The sequence below is a fragment of the Sander vitreus genome, chromosome 23, assembly GCF_031162955.1.
Source record: "Sander vitreus isolate 19-12246 chromosome 23, sanVit1, whole genome shotgun sequence".
In the NCBI taxonomy this organism is placed as follows: Eukaryota; Metazoa; Chordata; class Actinopteri; order Perciformes; family Percidae; genus Sander; species Sander vitreus.
The window spans coordinates 583,476-600,471 of NC_135877.1; the positions used below are offsets into that span (position 1 = coordinate 583,476).

The 16,996-nt window shown below is 39.9% G+C and overlaps 1 protein-coding gene across 5 annotated transcripts in view; it reads left to right on the forward strand.

Annotated features, from left to right (window-relative positions):
• Window positions 1-16,096, forward strand: part of recql (RecQ helicase-like) — a 30,975-nt gene extending 14,879 nt beyond the window's left edge. For 4 of the 5 annotated variants that reach the window (XM_078243186.1, XM_078243187.1, XM_078243188.1 and 1 more), the window contains 6 exons: window positions 1,910-2,027; window positions 2,117-2,255; window positions 3,352-3,443; window positions 3,547-3,763; window positions 6,803-6,929; window positions 14,293-16,096. In XM_078243186.1, coding sequence (XP_078099312.1) covers window positions 1,910-2,027; window positions 2,117-2,255; window positions 3,352-3,443; window positions 3,547-3,763; window positions 6,803-6,929; window positions 14,293-14,961 — 1,362 coding nt within the window. In that variant the 3' untranslated portion in view covers window positions 14,962-16,096. Of the gene's footprint in view, window positions 1-1,909; window positions 2,028-2,116; window positions 2,256-3,351; window positions 3,444-3,546; window positions 3,764-6,802; window positions 6,930-10,018; window positions 10,160-14,292 lie in introns of all 5 variants that reach the window. The other variant, XM_078243190.1, reaches the window with a different exon arrangement.
• The last annotated feature ends 900 nt before the right edge of the window (window positions 16,097-16,996 follow it).

Below are 16,996 nucleotides of genomic sequence, written 5' to 3' on the forward strand. Positions count from 1 at the left end.
TAAGGTCTATATAAAAGAGACTTCAGATACAGTATTAGGGGACCACTAAGGCCTATATAAAAGAGACTTCAGATACAGTATTAGGGGACCACTAAGGTCTATATAAAAGAGACTTCAGATACAGTATTAGGGGACCACTAAGGCCTATATAAAAGAGGCTTCAGATACAGTATTAGGGGACCACTAAGGTCTATATAAAAGAGACTTCAGATACAGTATTAGGGGACCACTAAGGCCTATATAAAAGAGACTTCAGATACAGTATTAGGGGGACCACTAAGGCCTATATAAAAGAGACTTCAGATACAGTATTAGGGGACCACTAAGGTCTATATAAAAGAGACTTCAGATACAGTATTAGGGGACCACTAAGGTCTATATAAAAGAGACTTCAGATACAGTATTAGGGGACCACTAAGGTCTATATAAAAGAGATTTCAGATACAGTATTAGGGGACCACTAAGGTCTATATAAAAGAGACTTCAGATACGGTATTAGGGGACCACTAAGGTCTATATAAAAGAGACTTCAGATACAGTATTAGGGGACCACTAAGGTCTATATAAAAGAGACTTCAGATACAGTATTAGGGGACCACTAAGGTCTATATAAAAGAGACTTCAGATACAGTATTAGGGGGACCACTAAGGTCTATATAAAAGAGACTTTCAGATACAGTATTAGGGGACCACTAAGGTCTATATAAAAGAGACTTCAGATACAGTATTAGGGGGACCACTAAGGTCTATATAAAAGAGACTTCAGATACAGTATTAGGGGACCACTAAGGCCTATATAAAAGAGACTTCAGATACAGTATTAGGGGACCACTAAGGTCTATATAAAAGAGACTTCAGATACAGTATTAGGGGACCACTAAGGTCTATATAAAAGAGACTTCAGATACAGTATTAGGGGACCACTAAGGTCTATATAAAAGAGATTTCAGATACAGTATTAGGGGACCACTAAGGTTCAAAATCCACAGAAGCACCTTCAAATGTGTTTAAGTAATGTATTTAGTCTGTATGTGGTGTTTAATCTACTCTGGTGCTTTGTTTGTTTAGTAAAGTTACCGTAAATGACGACGCTGTAGCAGAAATGGCCGCCATTCATTAACGTTATGCTAACGTAGTTCCAGGGGAATTGTACTTTTATTTTTCTAATAAAAAAAGAACAACTTGTTTGCTAACTTCTGCTAAGGTCCTAAGGGGTATGACTGTTGATGGTAACTGTTGATTTTGTTTAGATGTGCCAAATTGTAATTATATAAGTGATTATTGGTTGGACTGTTTAGCTAAAGCTATGCTAGCCGTAGCTGTCACTTGTAGCAGTCTAAAGACAGAGAAATTAAACACGCTGTTTTGTTTGTTGTTTATGATTAATTCTTTGTTTTTTATTGATGGGAATGCATGTTCTATTTTCAATTTTTTGTTCATTTCAGCAAAAAATACAATGTTTTATGATAATAAAGAGGCGTGGTTTACTTCATAGGCTGTGAACCTGCGTATGTGGGTCACATAACAGTGATAACAAAAGATATATCCTGGGATTCATTTAAACTTTGTTTGAAAATAATAAAAACAAATGTATTATTTCACTAAAAGAGACAATTATATTGTTAATCGCAGTTATTTATTATTTTTATTTAATTAATTGTTCAGCAAAATGTTGAATTGTTACAGGCCTACTTGTGACCTAATGAATTCCCATCTAAGCTCCGGCCCACCATTAACCTGAGCAGAGGTCTAATCAGCCAGAATAACTGAATTCACCTGTGTGGCTGTTCAGAGGCTTTAATCAGCACAAGTGATTTTAAATCTCAATTAAAAAAACTGTTCGCTGTGTCGTCTTCTTAATTAAAAACACACACACTTAGTGACAGCACGTGATTTTGTTGTCCTACAGGTGGTGGTAGCCACAGTGGCGTTTGGCATGGGCATCGACAAGCCTGACGTCAGGTTTGTCATCCACCACACCATCAGTAAGTCCATCGAGAACTACTACCAAGAGAGCGGACGCGCAGGTAGACACCGTTTCAATACTAGTTTATACGGCTCTAGTATTTTTTTGCAGAAATCCCTCCGTAAAATCCCTCTGTGTGTGTATCTCCAGGTCGAGACGACCGCCAAGCAGACTGCATCGTCTACTTTGGCTTCCCTGATATCTTCAGGATCAGCACCATGGTGGTGATGGAGAACGTTGGTCAGCAGAAGCTGCTGCAGATGGTCGACTACTGCCAGAATATCGACAGGTAGTGCGCGCACACAAACACACACACACACACACACGTTGTCCGTACTTCACAAAGTGTTATTTAGTCAATTTATTTAACATATTAAAATACAGCAAAGAAAAAGAAACAATATCATCAGCCACAAATAAGCAATTCAAATAATAGTGTTCATGTTCAAAAGGGGTAGGAAGAAGTTGAGAACTTCTTTAGTTCTACCCCCTCTTGATTTTCATTATTCATATTAGAAATTTAATTTTCATCCATCAGTGTCCATGTTTAACTCAGTCGGCTTGAACAAATCAACTCTTTCAGACAACACAAGAACAGAATAATCTGTACAGATAAACCAAATAACCATTAAGAAGTCCACAAACAAGTAGTAGCCACACAAGAAGTCACTGGTCCAGCTCGTAGTGATTCAATATTTTGTTTCTGAAGAGTTTTTTATGTTTGGATAAATTGTTACATGTTTTAGCTCATTATCACAGTTGGTTCACAGACTAAGGACACGCGTAATGTATGCGGAGCGGACGCTCCAACACTACGCTTCCACTATAATCAATGAAACTGGCGACACCGGACACGAGAGCAGCGTAGTGGTGCGTATGCTCCGCAAAAATCCGCTCTACAAGTGTAAAAATGGGACAGTCTTCTATTTATATTTATCCAGAAATGGATCATACAGTGTCATTATTTCTTGAAAAAAAAACTACAGATATACAGGATATGACTTAATGGTTGTCAATGAGCATATTAGCAGTTTCATTTTGAGAGTTTGTGTTTTTATTTCTTGTTTGCCTCACCTGCATCCTCTGATAACAGCTGACAGTAGATTGATGTATCACAGTGCTGTGTTGGCTCCAAAAACTGAAGAAACAACAACAATCCCAAAGCAAAAGCTCTCCGTCTCGCCTGTGACTAACACAATCCTACGCCGTGTGGCGCTGCAAGTGGCGATGGATAAAAGATACATTCCGTGGCACATCCACTTCACGAACGGTCCGCATATGTTACGCATTCAATATAGCCAAAGCGTAACACCCTTTGTTTCCTCTGTTTTTTATGTGTGTGCCTACGCACCATGACTCGAATGTCTCATGTTTGCTGCATGAAGGTGTCGGCGCTCTCTCATGGCTGTTCATTTTGATGAGGTGTGGGACGACGAAGGATGCAACCAGATGTGTGATACTTGTCGCCATGCAAAAGGTGTGTGTGTGTACATGTGATATGTTTTAATAAAATCCATGGTTACATGTGTCCTATAGGGATGTGAAAAGCGTTAGTAATCGTCTGACCTCTATCCCTCCAGACTACACCACCGTGGACATTACACAGCATGCCAAGCAGGTGGTGCAAATCTTGGAGCTAGCAGCATCAATGGATGAGAAGCTGACTCCTTTGAAGCTGGTGGAGGCGTGGATGGGGAAAGGTCCAGCCAAGCACAGGAAGACGATCCAGACCACCACACTGTCTCGGCTGCAGGCTGAAGCGGTGATTGTGCGGCTGCTGCTGCAGGGATACCTCAGGTGACTCGTCATTTTGTTAGGATTTTTTTTTAGGATTGTTTCAAATTTCTGTTTAAAGTTATTAGTGGGATAACATACTTTGGCTTGACATGGACAAGATGTTTTGTTTTTACCACCAACATGATTATTGAACTGGGATGTCCTGATCCAGATCGCAAGTGTCGGATCGGAGCCGATATGGGCATTTTTTAACTTTACCTTACTCCGATCATGTACATCAGCTTGTAGTGATCGCTGCCTTTAATCACACACGCCCTGCACCACAGACACACCGCCAGACTGCCTGGATGCCTGCACGCGTTATTATGGAACCCACGCAACTTCTAGGCAAGGCCCGCCCTTCAACAGCATTCACGCACTACTATTGGCCAGGCGTCCATGCTAAGGTAACGTAACCCGATTTGTTCAGGTCCTATCCCCTGACCAATTGGCTATCCTAACCTTAACCACTCAAGGTCAATGCCTAACCCCAACCAATGGAGCTGCTTCATAGGGTGGGACTTGCCTAGAAGTTATGTGGGATCCATAATAACGCTGCCAGCACTTTCAAACCAAGATGGCGCACGGACACACACCAGTGTCTGTCCAGAGAGTGTCTCATAGCTTGCCAGCCATGTTGCCAGCCCTTGGCAACAAGTCCGTCTTTAGTCATCCGTTTTACAGAAGCGGCTTACTCCAATTCTCCACACTTCTTAACTACACTTACAGGCTATTATTCCCTGGAGCCGACATCGGTACACAAGAAGAAAATCAAAGCTTGATTAAGTGCAAGAGGTGTCACTAGTTTAGTTTTATCCAAATTTGACTATTTAGCACAAGTGTAAGTGTAGTTTTTGTTGTCCAGCGGGGAACTTGAAGCTGTATATTTTTTGGTCTGGGGTTTGCTGGGATCTAAAGAGAACTGTTTTGGTGTTGAGAGAAAAGAATCATTTGTGCGCTAAGTTACATGTATTAAACTTAAGACATATTTAATTACTTTGCTTACTTTACTTACCAAAAAAAAACGGATTGGGACTGCCGATAGGCAGATATTCAATATTTCAAAAATTGTGGGCTTAAAACTATGGCTGTCAATCACTTAACATTTTTTATCTAATTAATTACATACTCTGTGATTAATTAATCGAAATTAATCGCATACATAATTAACGGTGCCTGAACCGATACTTTTTAAGAAAGTAAAAAAAGAAAAGAAAAAAAAAGGGTACTAAATAACAGTTGGTGACATCAAAGAACGGCTTGTTTATTGCTAAGGCCATATGGTCAAAATGAAATGATTTAATAATAATGTATAACAATAACTTATTTCACCAGTAATTAGCTGTTGAACGACAAAAACAACCACCAGATGGGAAAAGGACATTTCCAATAACTTCAAATGCACCACGAGGCTGTAGTTTACCAGTTTCATTGAACGCGCCGTGTTGTTTCTCCGACGGCAGCTGCAGATTGTTACATCCCGGTGTTGAATCCTCTACAGTAAAACACAGTCACACTTTACACCGTTTAGCGTTAGCTGTCAGCATTTTAACCGTGTTTAATACAGCTACTAGCTAGCGGTAGGCTAACGTTAGCTGCTGTTGAGTATTGTGTTAACTAGCTAGCGGTAGGCTAACGTTAGCTGCTGTTGAGTATAGTGTTAACTAGTGTCACGTGCAGCGATGTTTGTGTTGCCTGTATCGTCATCAGAGAGAAGAGCAGACATATCAGTGGCACCAGATTTCGTTAGCCAGGGTTGGCAGGAAGAAGATTTTTACAAGTAAATGTTCCAGTTAATGATCCAGGCAGAACATTCTCGTCTCCCTGCTTCATTTTACAGTCCAATGGGGTTAGAACGGCTCCGGGTCAAACGTCAATATGGAATGGATTAATCTGCGTTATTTTTTTTAACGCGTTAATTTCGATTAATTAATCGGAGAAAAAATAACGCGTTAAAAAAGAATATAATTGACAGCCCTACTTAAAACACAAAGGCACAGAGCTTCTGAAGTTTAACCTAGCTCGTAACACTAATCCCCCTGTCTCGTTCTCCCTGCGTGTTGCATTCAACGTGAGAACAAGACTAACTCGCCTGGATGATGCATGTCCTTCCTACTTCTAGAGGGGTTTGTTCTGTGTTAAAGGTCCTATGGCATGAAAATGTCACTTTGAGGTTTTTTAATATGAGTTATCATTAATATGAGTTCCCCCAGCCTGCCTATGGCCCCCCAGTGGCTAGAAATGTTGATAGGTGTAAACCGAGCCCTGGGTATCCTGCTCTGCCTTTGAGAAAATGAAAGCTCAGATGGACTGATCTGGAATCTTCCCTTTATGATGTCATAAGGGGAAAGGTTACCTCCCCTTTCTCTGGTTTGCCCGCCCAGAGAATTTGGCCCACCCATGAGAGAGAGAGAGACATCATGGTTTTCAAACAAGCAAAGTGGCAGTTGGTCAAGACCACACCCCCACCCTCCACCTTGCCCCCCCTCTCCTCCTCAATAGCTACAGACACAGGATTAGGGGACCACTAAGGTCTATATAAAAGAGACTTCAGATACAGTATTAGGGGACCACTAAGGTCTATATAAAAGAGGCTTCAGATACAGTATTAGGGGACCACTAAGGTCTATATAAAAGAGACTTCAGATACAGTATTAGGGGACCACTAAGGTCTATATAAAAGAGACTTCAGATACAGTATTAGGGGACCACTAAGGTCTATATAAAAGAGACTTCAGATACAGTATTAGGGGACCACTAAGGCCTATATAAAAGAGACTTCAGATACAGTATTAGGGGACCAATAAGGCCTATATAAAAGCATCCAAAGAGCACCATGTCATGGGACCTTTAAACTGACTCACTCATCGAGAGGGACGGCCTCCTTGTGTGCTCCGAGTAGCTCCAGCGTCTCTTGATGACTAAGAACGTAGTTGGCTGGAAATGTTTTAATGTCTTTCCATTGCTTACAGACACCTCTACATGATGTTGATAAGAACATATTTTGGGGGCAGTTTAGACTGTCTGACATAGGTATGTAATTCTGTCTGTTAACTTCAGAGAGGATTTCAGCTTCACTCCGTACACCACCTACTTCTACATGAAGCTGGGCCGCAAAGCTCCTCTTCTGAAGAACCAGACTCACACACTCAGCATGAAGATGAGAACAGGGACTACATCTGTGGTGGTGAGTAAATGTTTATGGCATCATATGCATGTACAGGCGGCTGTAATTAAGGAGTTAAAAAAAATTACTTCTTATTCAGACATCTACAGTTCTCCCTTTTATGTCCTCATGGTAGAAAAAACATTTCAAAGTAGTATGAGTGACTTTTAAAAAGCCTCTCTTTGGTAAGGGTTGGGTAATATGAATAAAAAAGATAAGCATAAGGCCTTCTTCAAATGGTGTCATTCGTAGTGTCTGTTTCAGTTTAGAAAATACACAGTTGAATTTTCTGGGTGTAGGATTGGGCTCTGATAGCGGGTTCCAATTTTGATCAGGATATTTATCAAGTATCATCACTCTTAGGAATCACACTGAAAGTATGGTGGTGTTGTTCTCCTTCTTTCTGAGAAGAGCAAAACTCCTAGGAGTGGTGATTGTAAAATGAGAACAGCTGGTCCACCTTAAAAGTCAGTCCACCTTAAGTTAGTGAGTCAAAGTTGAAATCACACTGGGAATAGTCTGATTTTAAGAATTGTTTTGAAGCGGTAATTTGAACAGCAACATTTTTGTTTAGTTTTTTTATTTATTATATTATATATACATGTTATAATATTGCCCAACCCTAATCAATTAAATTTCATTTATAGTATCAAAACATAAGTTTATCTTAAGGCACTTTACAGATAGAGTAAGTCTAGACCACACACCACAAACTTACAGAGACGCAACGATTCCCCCCCCAGAGCAAGCATTTAGTGCAACAGTGGCGAGGAAAAACTTCCTTAAGGCAGAAAAAATCTTTTTAATTTAGAATCATACATGTGAACATCGGGCTTGGTTCAAATAGCTTTTGCAGATAGTTCTTAGTTACATTTTAACCCACTATATCATGACCGTTGGGATAATTTGATTTCAGAAGATGTTAACTGACTTGAAGGAGTCCTGTTTTCCACTATAGCAGCTGCTACTCTCTGCAGCTGCTAATATATGAGCCAGCTTGGTAGTTCACGTGTTTTTGAGCAAAGTGTTAAATCTTTAGTAGAGTCCGACTGATGCTGTTGGTATTGTAAAGCAAACATGTTTTGGGTGTAAAACAGTCTGATAATGATGCACATATAAGTAAAGTTATTGCTTTTTTCTGCCAGCTGACGTGCTTTAAACAATTCAGCCAAGTATATTGGCCACCATATACTGTAAAACCAATTTAGCCTTGACAATCAAATAATGGGGGGAAAAAAACAGTGTGACTACAGCAGATGTCGGGCTCCTCTCTTTAGTGCTCCACTGAACATTTGTTCTGTATCTCCTGTGTTTGTGTATTAATGTGACTCTTCTTCCAGTTCTCTTTGTTCTCTTTGTGAAGTCTCTCTAACCAGTTTCCTCTTCTTCCAATGTGTCCTAATGTCATTTTAAAATGTTGTCACGCATCTAATTGTTTCTGAGAATCGATAGAGGTAAGTCATTGAAGCAAAATGTTGGGATTTGTACACTGTACTGATAATCATTCAGTCTATACAAAAGCCTGTTTTTCCACATACTGTAGCCACGTTTCCATTCACATATTTTTATGCGCATTTTAAAGTATCGCATTCGAAATCTGTATGAAAACGGCAAAATTCAATAAAACATTCCTCAATTGCGCAATAAAAAAAAGAGTCCACTCCCTTGAGTTTTTTTTTTTCCTTTGTCGAAAAAGAGTCGATGCACTAAATGAGATATGATGACGCCTTTGCAGGAGAAGTTCACAGGACTGATCAGCTGTTTCCTGTCGGCGTCTTCCCAGATATTCCCATAACGTGTCTTCGTCTTCGGACAGCATAAAACATGGCCAATAGTAGCTGACATAAAAGATGGGTTAGATAACCAAGGCGACTTGCTTTGTTTCTGGTTAGCAACCTTTTACTTCTTCCACTCTGTTCACTGGCGGATTACAGCCATGCGTAGCCTACAGCGCCAACTTCTGACCAAACCACGCTGTAGCCGAGTGTATTCACTCCAATCCAGTTGATAGAAGCACTCCTAATTCACGATTCTTTTTTGAGTTTGCTCGGAATTCGCTTGAATTGCTGAATTGAATTGAATGGAAACACAGCTACTGTGATTAGATGGTTTTTGTGTTTTTGTTTTCAAGATTTAACAATCTGTGAAATAAATCATCTTCACACCACTACCACACAGCTACTGATAATGATCATTAGTACCATAACATGATTAATCATAGATTAAATGGTAGATGTAGATTCCACTGCTGATCTTAATTTTTCCACTTATTTGCACAGCTGTTTAAAAGGTATGACAACTATTACTGGCATAGAACACTGCACAAGGTTTACCTATGGCTTTTTACTTCCTTATATTACCTTATTTATATATTTATATCATGGTACACAAGTAGTGACCAGCTGACATCCCTAATGAAATTATCGGTCTGTTAAGTACTTTGACTCGATTAATAATTTAAAAGTCATATTTAAAATGATCAACTTTACACGATACATTTTTAAAATTTGACTTTGTGAATAGTCCACATAATATCTTTTTTTCTGTTTCTGGACTTTTAAACGCTTGTCACGGTCTTCATCATCAAATTGAAGTTGGCTCTATTGTAATGGATCTAGCGTGTTTGTCATCACGTGATCAAAGTATGAACTGATGATGATAATGATGAAGACCATGAGATGGGGTTGAAAGTTTTGGACATGGATTATTTTTTATTTATTGTTCCCTTAGTCAGCAGGCCAAATGGAACCATCAGCTGCTTTTGTCTGTTTTTATATTGTTCTAAATGGAATATTTTGGGGTTGTTCAGACCACTTAAGCCCTTACCATAGACATTTTTGACTACCATTCTTGACCATTTTATTTTATTTTTGAGCTCAGGTCCTAAAACTGTTCCATGTAGATGTGGACAGATTGAGCAAGGAACCTGAAAGATGATCTGAGTACAGAGAGGCCTCTGGGATCCCCAGCTTCGGCCATTGTGATGATGAATGGAGGATTCGGTTGTTTATGTCCATGTGCAGACTTGAGTGTCCCCTCTAGTGTTCCCTCATCCACTCCCTGTAGATCTTTGATCCTCTCAGATAAAGACTGTTGTTAATGACCTGCAGGTAGAAGCTGCGGGTGGCCAGGGCAAAGCCAAAGCCAAAGAGGGAAAGAGATCAGTTCAAAGTGGTGGAGACGCCCCTGTGTCCAAGAAAGTCAAGACAGACCTTCCCTAACCATGCCCCCCCCCCCCCAAAAAAAAAAAAGTACAGTCCATCATTCTTTATTCTGTTCACTACTGCTTCTGTCAGCATAACACTGTTCAGACCTTTACTTCATGCTTCACTTTTGGATCAGACTTAGAGCTGAAGGGTTGATAAAAACACTGATGGTACATGTCCACACCACTTCCCAGCATTGCTCTAGCACTAGCAGATATCAAAATACAGACTACACCCTCCTACATATGGCTGCACCTAATTGGACCAACGCTTTACTCGTGGGGCCGTCTGCTCCCGGATTTTAAAACAGACCAACATGGCGACTCGTTTGGAAACTTTATCTTATTTTATGAAAACAGTTCACCAAAAGGTGTTTCTAAAAACATAATCTGTAGCTGCTGAATCTTTCTTCATTTTAGATGGACACCGGTAGGGCTGCACAATTAATCGCAATTTTATCAAAATCGCAGTAGGGACTAGTGCAATATCCAAATTGCAGGGGGTCACAATATTTGTTAAAAAAAACTGTCAAACCATTCTGAATGAAGTATTTCTGTGCTGCAGAGACGTCCCGGCCTACAAATCGTAGGCCTATCCTACAGACTAAAGAAAAATCTTTGTTTGGTACAAATCCTCACAAAAGTCCCACTATGATCATTTAATTCTTTTTTTATTTTAATATTTTTTCAAAGAAATGATAATTCCTTCCGATATTGTGAATCATATCACAATCAGTCAAAACAATCGCAACTCGATTTTTTTTCCCTTATTTTCACCGGTCAGTTTAAAAGATTTTTGTGAGTTTTGGAGAGGCGGCGAGGCGAGCTGGACGACCCTGTTTTGTAGCCTGGATTCAACTTTATGCAAATGAGGAGCGGGGAACACGACGCTCCGCTTCCTCGAGAGTCATTGTGACGTTACCGGAATGCATTCCCCACTGCTCACATAGACAATGAATGGGAAGCGTGGAAATGATGCTTGTCAGTGGACACGTACCATTGGAATCTCTCTTTACGTAATTTAAAGTGCTTTTTAATGTTGTAAGATAATAAGCATGATATCATCTTATTGTTCCTAACCAGCAGGCTTGGGCGATAAAAGGACATTATTGGCACCGCAACCTCTTTTTGCTAGTAATGTGGATAATTAATGCTTTTTGCTTTTTGTTAATTTAATTAGATCAATCTTCCTGGGGGGCACTAATTGCAAGAAAATGTAAGATTAACTAATCGGCTTCTTATTCATTGGCTCTGCTGATGGATGTAGGCTGGTGTACGCTCACGAGCCAGCTAGCATGATTAAACGTTGTGCAGCTGTATGTGGCCGCTTAAAATGGAACTGTGATGCGTTGTGTCGCTCAGCATGCTAGTCACCAATAGTCTAAAGATGCTGCCTTTTACAAAGAAAAAAAGATTCACAGCTTTATGATTACAAATATTCAGTGCCCATTAGAACTGTATATGCATAGTTAAAGTTTAAATGAAGGCTAAATAAAGAAAGCTATGCTGCTGGATCACAGATTATTCTGTGGCTATGTATAGGCTGTCACTTTTAGAAAAAATAATTGGTAACACTTGAAGGTATCTACATAAGAGTGACATGACACTGTCATGAACACATGACACAGTCATGACACATGAACCCTAACCATAACTTGTCATGACAAAAACCGAATGCCACTTACTAAAAGAAGCGTTATGTCATAAACATTTATGACTTGTTTATGTTTATGACACGTTCATGACAATGTCATGTCACTCTTATGTAGATACCTTCAAGTAAAGTGTAACCAAAATAATTTACAGCGAAGAACTAAAGCGTTATTTGTTTGAATTATAGAAACGCAGCATACGCAGTCTAATCTTAAACTACATGTTAATGTAAAATGAATGTTCATTTATTTGTGGTTTCTCCGCTGCCTTGCTTGAGTGACAAGTTAATGTGACTGGCAATTGCATTTTAAAAACAGCTATTCCATTATTTCTCATACTGCTTGGTTTCATGATTATATGTTTTGCCAAATGTCTTTTTTTTTTTTTTTTAATTAGAAAACAAGAGCCTGTAACAGGACATACAGTGGGTCAGATAGACAATGCATTTTAGGAGTAGTCTACCAGGCACAGCCTTGCAGATACAGTCAGGTCCATAAATATTGGGACATCGACACAATTCTAATCTTTTTGGCTCTATACACCACCACAATGGAGTTGAAATGAAACGAACAAGATGTGCTTTAACTGCAGACTTTCAGCTTTAATTTGAGGGTATTTACATCCAAATCAGGTGAACGGTGTAGGAATTACAACAGTTTGTATATGTGCCTCCCACTTTTTAAGGGACCAAAAGTAATGGGACAGATTAACAATCATAAATCAAACTTTCACTTTTTAATACTTGGTTGCAAATCCTTTGCATTCAATTCCAGCCTGAAGTCTGGAAGGAATAGACATCACCAGACACTGGGTTTCATCCCTGGTGATGCTCTGCCAGGCCTCTACTGCAACTGTCTTCAGTTCCTGCTTGTTCTTGGGGCATTTTCCCTTCAGTTTTGTCTTCAGCAAGTGAAATGCATGCTCAATCGGATTCAGGTCAGGTGATTGACTTGGCCATTGCATAACATTCCACTTCTTTCCCTTAAAAAAACTCTTTGGTTGCTTTCGCAGTATGCTTCGGGTCATTGTCCATCTGCACTGTGAGCGCCGTCCAATGAGTTCTGAAGCATTTGGCTGAATATGAGCAGATAATATTGCCCGAAACACTTCAGAATTCATCCTGCTGCTTTTGTCAGCAGTCACATCATCAATAAATACAAGAGAACCAGTTCCATTGGCAGCCATACATGCTCATCGCCATGACACTACCACCACCATACTTCACTGATGAGGTGGTATGCTTTGGATCATGAGCAGTTCCTTTCCTTCTCCATACTCTTCTCTTCCCATCACTCTGGTACAAGTTGATCTTTGTCTCATCTGTCCATAGGATGTTGTTCCAGAAATGTGAAGGCTTTTTTAGATGTTGTTTGGCAAACTCTAATCTGGCCTTCCTGTTTTTGAGGCTCACCAATGGTTTACATCTTGTAGTGAACCCTCTGTATTCACTCTGGTGAAGTCTTCTCTTGATTGTTGACTTTGACACACATACACCTACCTCCTGGAGAGTGTTCTTGATCTGGCCAACTGTTGTGAAGGGTGTTTTCTTCACCAGGGAAAGTATTCTTCGGTCATCCACCACAGTTGTTTTCCGTGGTCTTCCGGGTCTTTTGGTGTTGCTGAGCTCACCGGTGCGTTCTTTCTTTTTAAGAATGTTCCAAACAGTTGATTTGGCCACACCTAATGTTTTTGCTATCTCTCTGATGGGTTTGTTTAGATTTTTCAGCCTAATGATGGCTTGCTTCACTGATAGTGACAGCTCTTTGGATCTCATATTGAGAGTTGACAGCAACAGATTCCAAATGTAAATAGCACACTTGAAATGAACTCTGGACCTTTTATCTGCTCCTTGTAAATGGGATAATGAGGGAATAACACACACCTGGCCATGGAACAGCTGAGCAGCCAATTGTCCCATTACTTTTGGTCCCTTAAAAAGTGGGAGGCACATATACAAACTGTTGTAATTCCTACACCGTTCACCTGATTTGGATGTAAATACCCTCAAATTAAAGCTGAAAGTCTGCAGTTAAAGCACATCTTGCTCGTTTCATTTCAACTCCATTGTGGTGGTGTATAGAGCCAAAAAGATTAGAATTGTGTCGATGTCCCAATATTTATGGACCTGACTGTATATACTGTGAATTTTAAATTCTAACAGATCATTACAAATCAAATGTAAATAAATAAATCTAATTTATTGTGACGTGCGAACAGTAGTTTGAATTTTTGAATAAAAAGTGACAGCTTTACGACACCGTTTGCTGACATTTTGGGGCATAAATGATCCCTCCCTGACTGACAGTTGTGACAGTTGTAAAATGTCGCTATCGCCCAAGCCTATTACTTATGGTGCTAATGTAGCATGCTTCCACTAACTGTCACTAACATTTCATCACACTGGCTCTGCTAACATAATCAATTGTTATATATTATATTACTCTAAAAGGACAATAAGTAATGAATATTATGATGACAGATTGAACTGACACTGTTCACTGACACTATGTCTTCACATGGTTCCAGGACACATCAGCCAATGAGGAGGAGGTTGATGTGACCTTTGACCCCATTGTCGTGGACAACCACTGTCCCCCACAGCCCAAACAGAAAGTATTTAAAGAGCAGAGGAACCTGTACAGGAAACGAGACCTGAAGCCAGTCAGCCAAACAGACAGATGGACAGAGAGGGCAAGCCAACAGCTGACAGAGGTTGAGGAGAATAAAAGGAGGTCCATCATGCCCCAACATAAAATTGAGGTTGATGTTGAAATAAACATTCTGAATAACAGCGATGGTCAGAAAGCGCCATCACATCCAGTTAAACCTTGTTCCAAACGCAAATCCACCACCCCTCAGAGAGTTAGGAGGAAACCCCGCAGTGACGTGCCAGCAGCAGAGGTTCCCTCTCCGTCCCCCGGTGGCAACACCGTGCCCAGCTCGCCGTCACACAACTCCATCATCTCTGAGACGGCAGCCGAAGAGCTCTGTGACCTGAGGAACTACTACAGCAAACAGCTGAGGAGAATTAACTACATTTCCCATGAATACCTGGGGCAGCCTGCAGAGCCAGGAGTCCTGGCGTGTATCAGGGAGCCTCTGAGGAGCCTCCGTCTGCCTCGCAGGGTGACCATCGCCCAGACGGCCCGCAGCCTGTGGACACGAGTCAGTGGCAGGCGGAAGCTGGTTCACTAGTGACAGCAGCAGTTAGATTTAAAGAGATTGTTTTTATTCCAACCTGGACCTTATTTTCCTGTGCGTTGGTGTCTTAAGTAGCAGCTGTGAACTGGGCTGCAATTTAATTATATAGAACAGTTCACCGTGAATTTCCGTCCACTAAAAGTTCTGTTTCTGCCACTGACAGACTCAGATTATTATTCTAAGTGTCTGGTAACATTATGGGAATGATCCCTACAGAGATAGACCTTTTTGTTAAAGAGTAAGATCATTTTTGTTTAACATGAAACCCAAAATCGCCATTACCAAACCCACCAGACTCCATGTAAATAATCAGGACTTTTAGCGTGTATAGAGCCAGCATATCTCCACATGTAAATGGGTGAATTAAGGGTTTATTTCAACCAAACCAGAGTGGTGATTGTTGGAAAAAAGGGGAAAGATGAACCAAGACGGCTTTTGATAGTTTAATTTAGTTCCTGTCCACTTTGAATGAAGTGTGTTTTACAATGATAAAAGTAGTGTTGATTTACATGGAGTCTGGTGGGTTTAGCGATGGCCATTTTGGAGCCGTTTCATATTAAAAGGTCTATCTCTGTAGGGATCCTTGCCAAATAACTTGCATTGAAGCTTGTTTCGCAGCGGCCTCTTGTAATACTGGACCAATTTCAAAGATTGTTTTACCTAGACACAAAAGGTAAAGAAAATAGGGTCCAGGTTGAAACAAAATGAAGTTTCCCTGATAGGTTTAATATCAAGAAGCTGTTCCAGTGACTGTTATACTGTAATCACACAGAAAGAATCAGCACATAGTGCCTTTAAATGCCCTTCATAAACTTCTGGATATTTTTCATACCTCACCTGCTGTGTTGCCAATGATGTGAATGTCTTGATGAATACAATATCAAGTTTTGGAGCTTGATTTAAAGCAGTACTTCTCTTTTTTATCTTTGTTAAAGGAACATCTACTAACTAAATTGACTAAATGCCAAAAAGGGGCAGGATTTGGATTACAGATTGAGATCAATTTTGGGCATTTAAAAAATATATTTTGTTCAAAGTGATCTTGTATTTTTGTTTCATTTCTAAAATAAGTTATTAGGCTATAGAATTTTGAAGGGTAACATAAGTAATAAAAGCATTTTACTTGGAAGTTATTTCATATTTTACTGCATATTATATACTGCACAAAAAAATTATAATGCATCAAAATTACTGTTGCTAATCACTGACATCTACCACACTGTTCTAAACCCCCCAAAAATCCCCCTAGCATTCAGTAGGTTTGTGTTTCTATCATTTAAAACATTCAACATCAACTAAACTCAATTTTATATATTGTGTCAAATCATAACCAAAGTTATTTCAAGACACTTTACAGATAATTTACAGATACCCAACAATGTCTCCCTAATATTTGGTAGTTATGCCAGAACTGAAGTTGGTACTGAAAGGGGAAAATAATATTAAAGTGCCCATATTATGAAAAAAATCACTTTTTCTGGGATTTGGGGTGTTCTTTTGTGTCTCTGGTGCTTCCACACGCATACAAACTTTGAAAAAAAACTCTCCATGCTGTTCTGAGTGAGATACGGTTTCTGAATGTGTCCTGCCTTCAGTCTCCTGGTGAGCTGGTCAAAATCTGCACGGCTTTCTACGTCACTAGCGGAAATGTTGTGGCTAACCGTAGCATGCTAGCTCGTTCTAAATTGCAAAACACTGCTACAACACAATCTACAAAAGAACTACTTCCATGTCCCTGTTCTGCAGGTATTCCACGCAAAGTTGGAAGTGTGCCCTCGTTTAGAAGAAGTCTCCCAGCTAATCCTGCAGCTAGCTCATGTGATCCTTACCTAGCTACTGAGCATGTGCGACTGCCAACAAAGATGTTCCAGAAGTTGCGAGGTCTCACTCTGTAGCTAAAACAGAGACCTGAACACAGGGTGAAAAGAGGAGCTGCAGCAATGTGCAGTACAAAAATGAAATGAAAATTAAACCATGTAAACCTATTCTGATACAATCTCAAATTACAATTATGAACCTGAAAATGAGC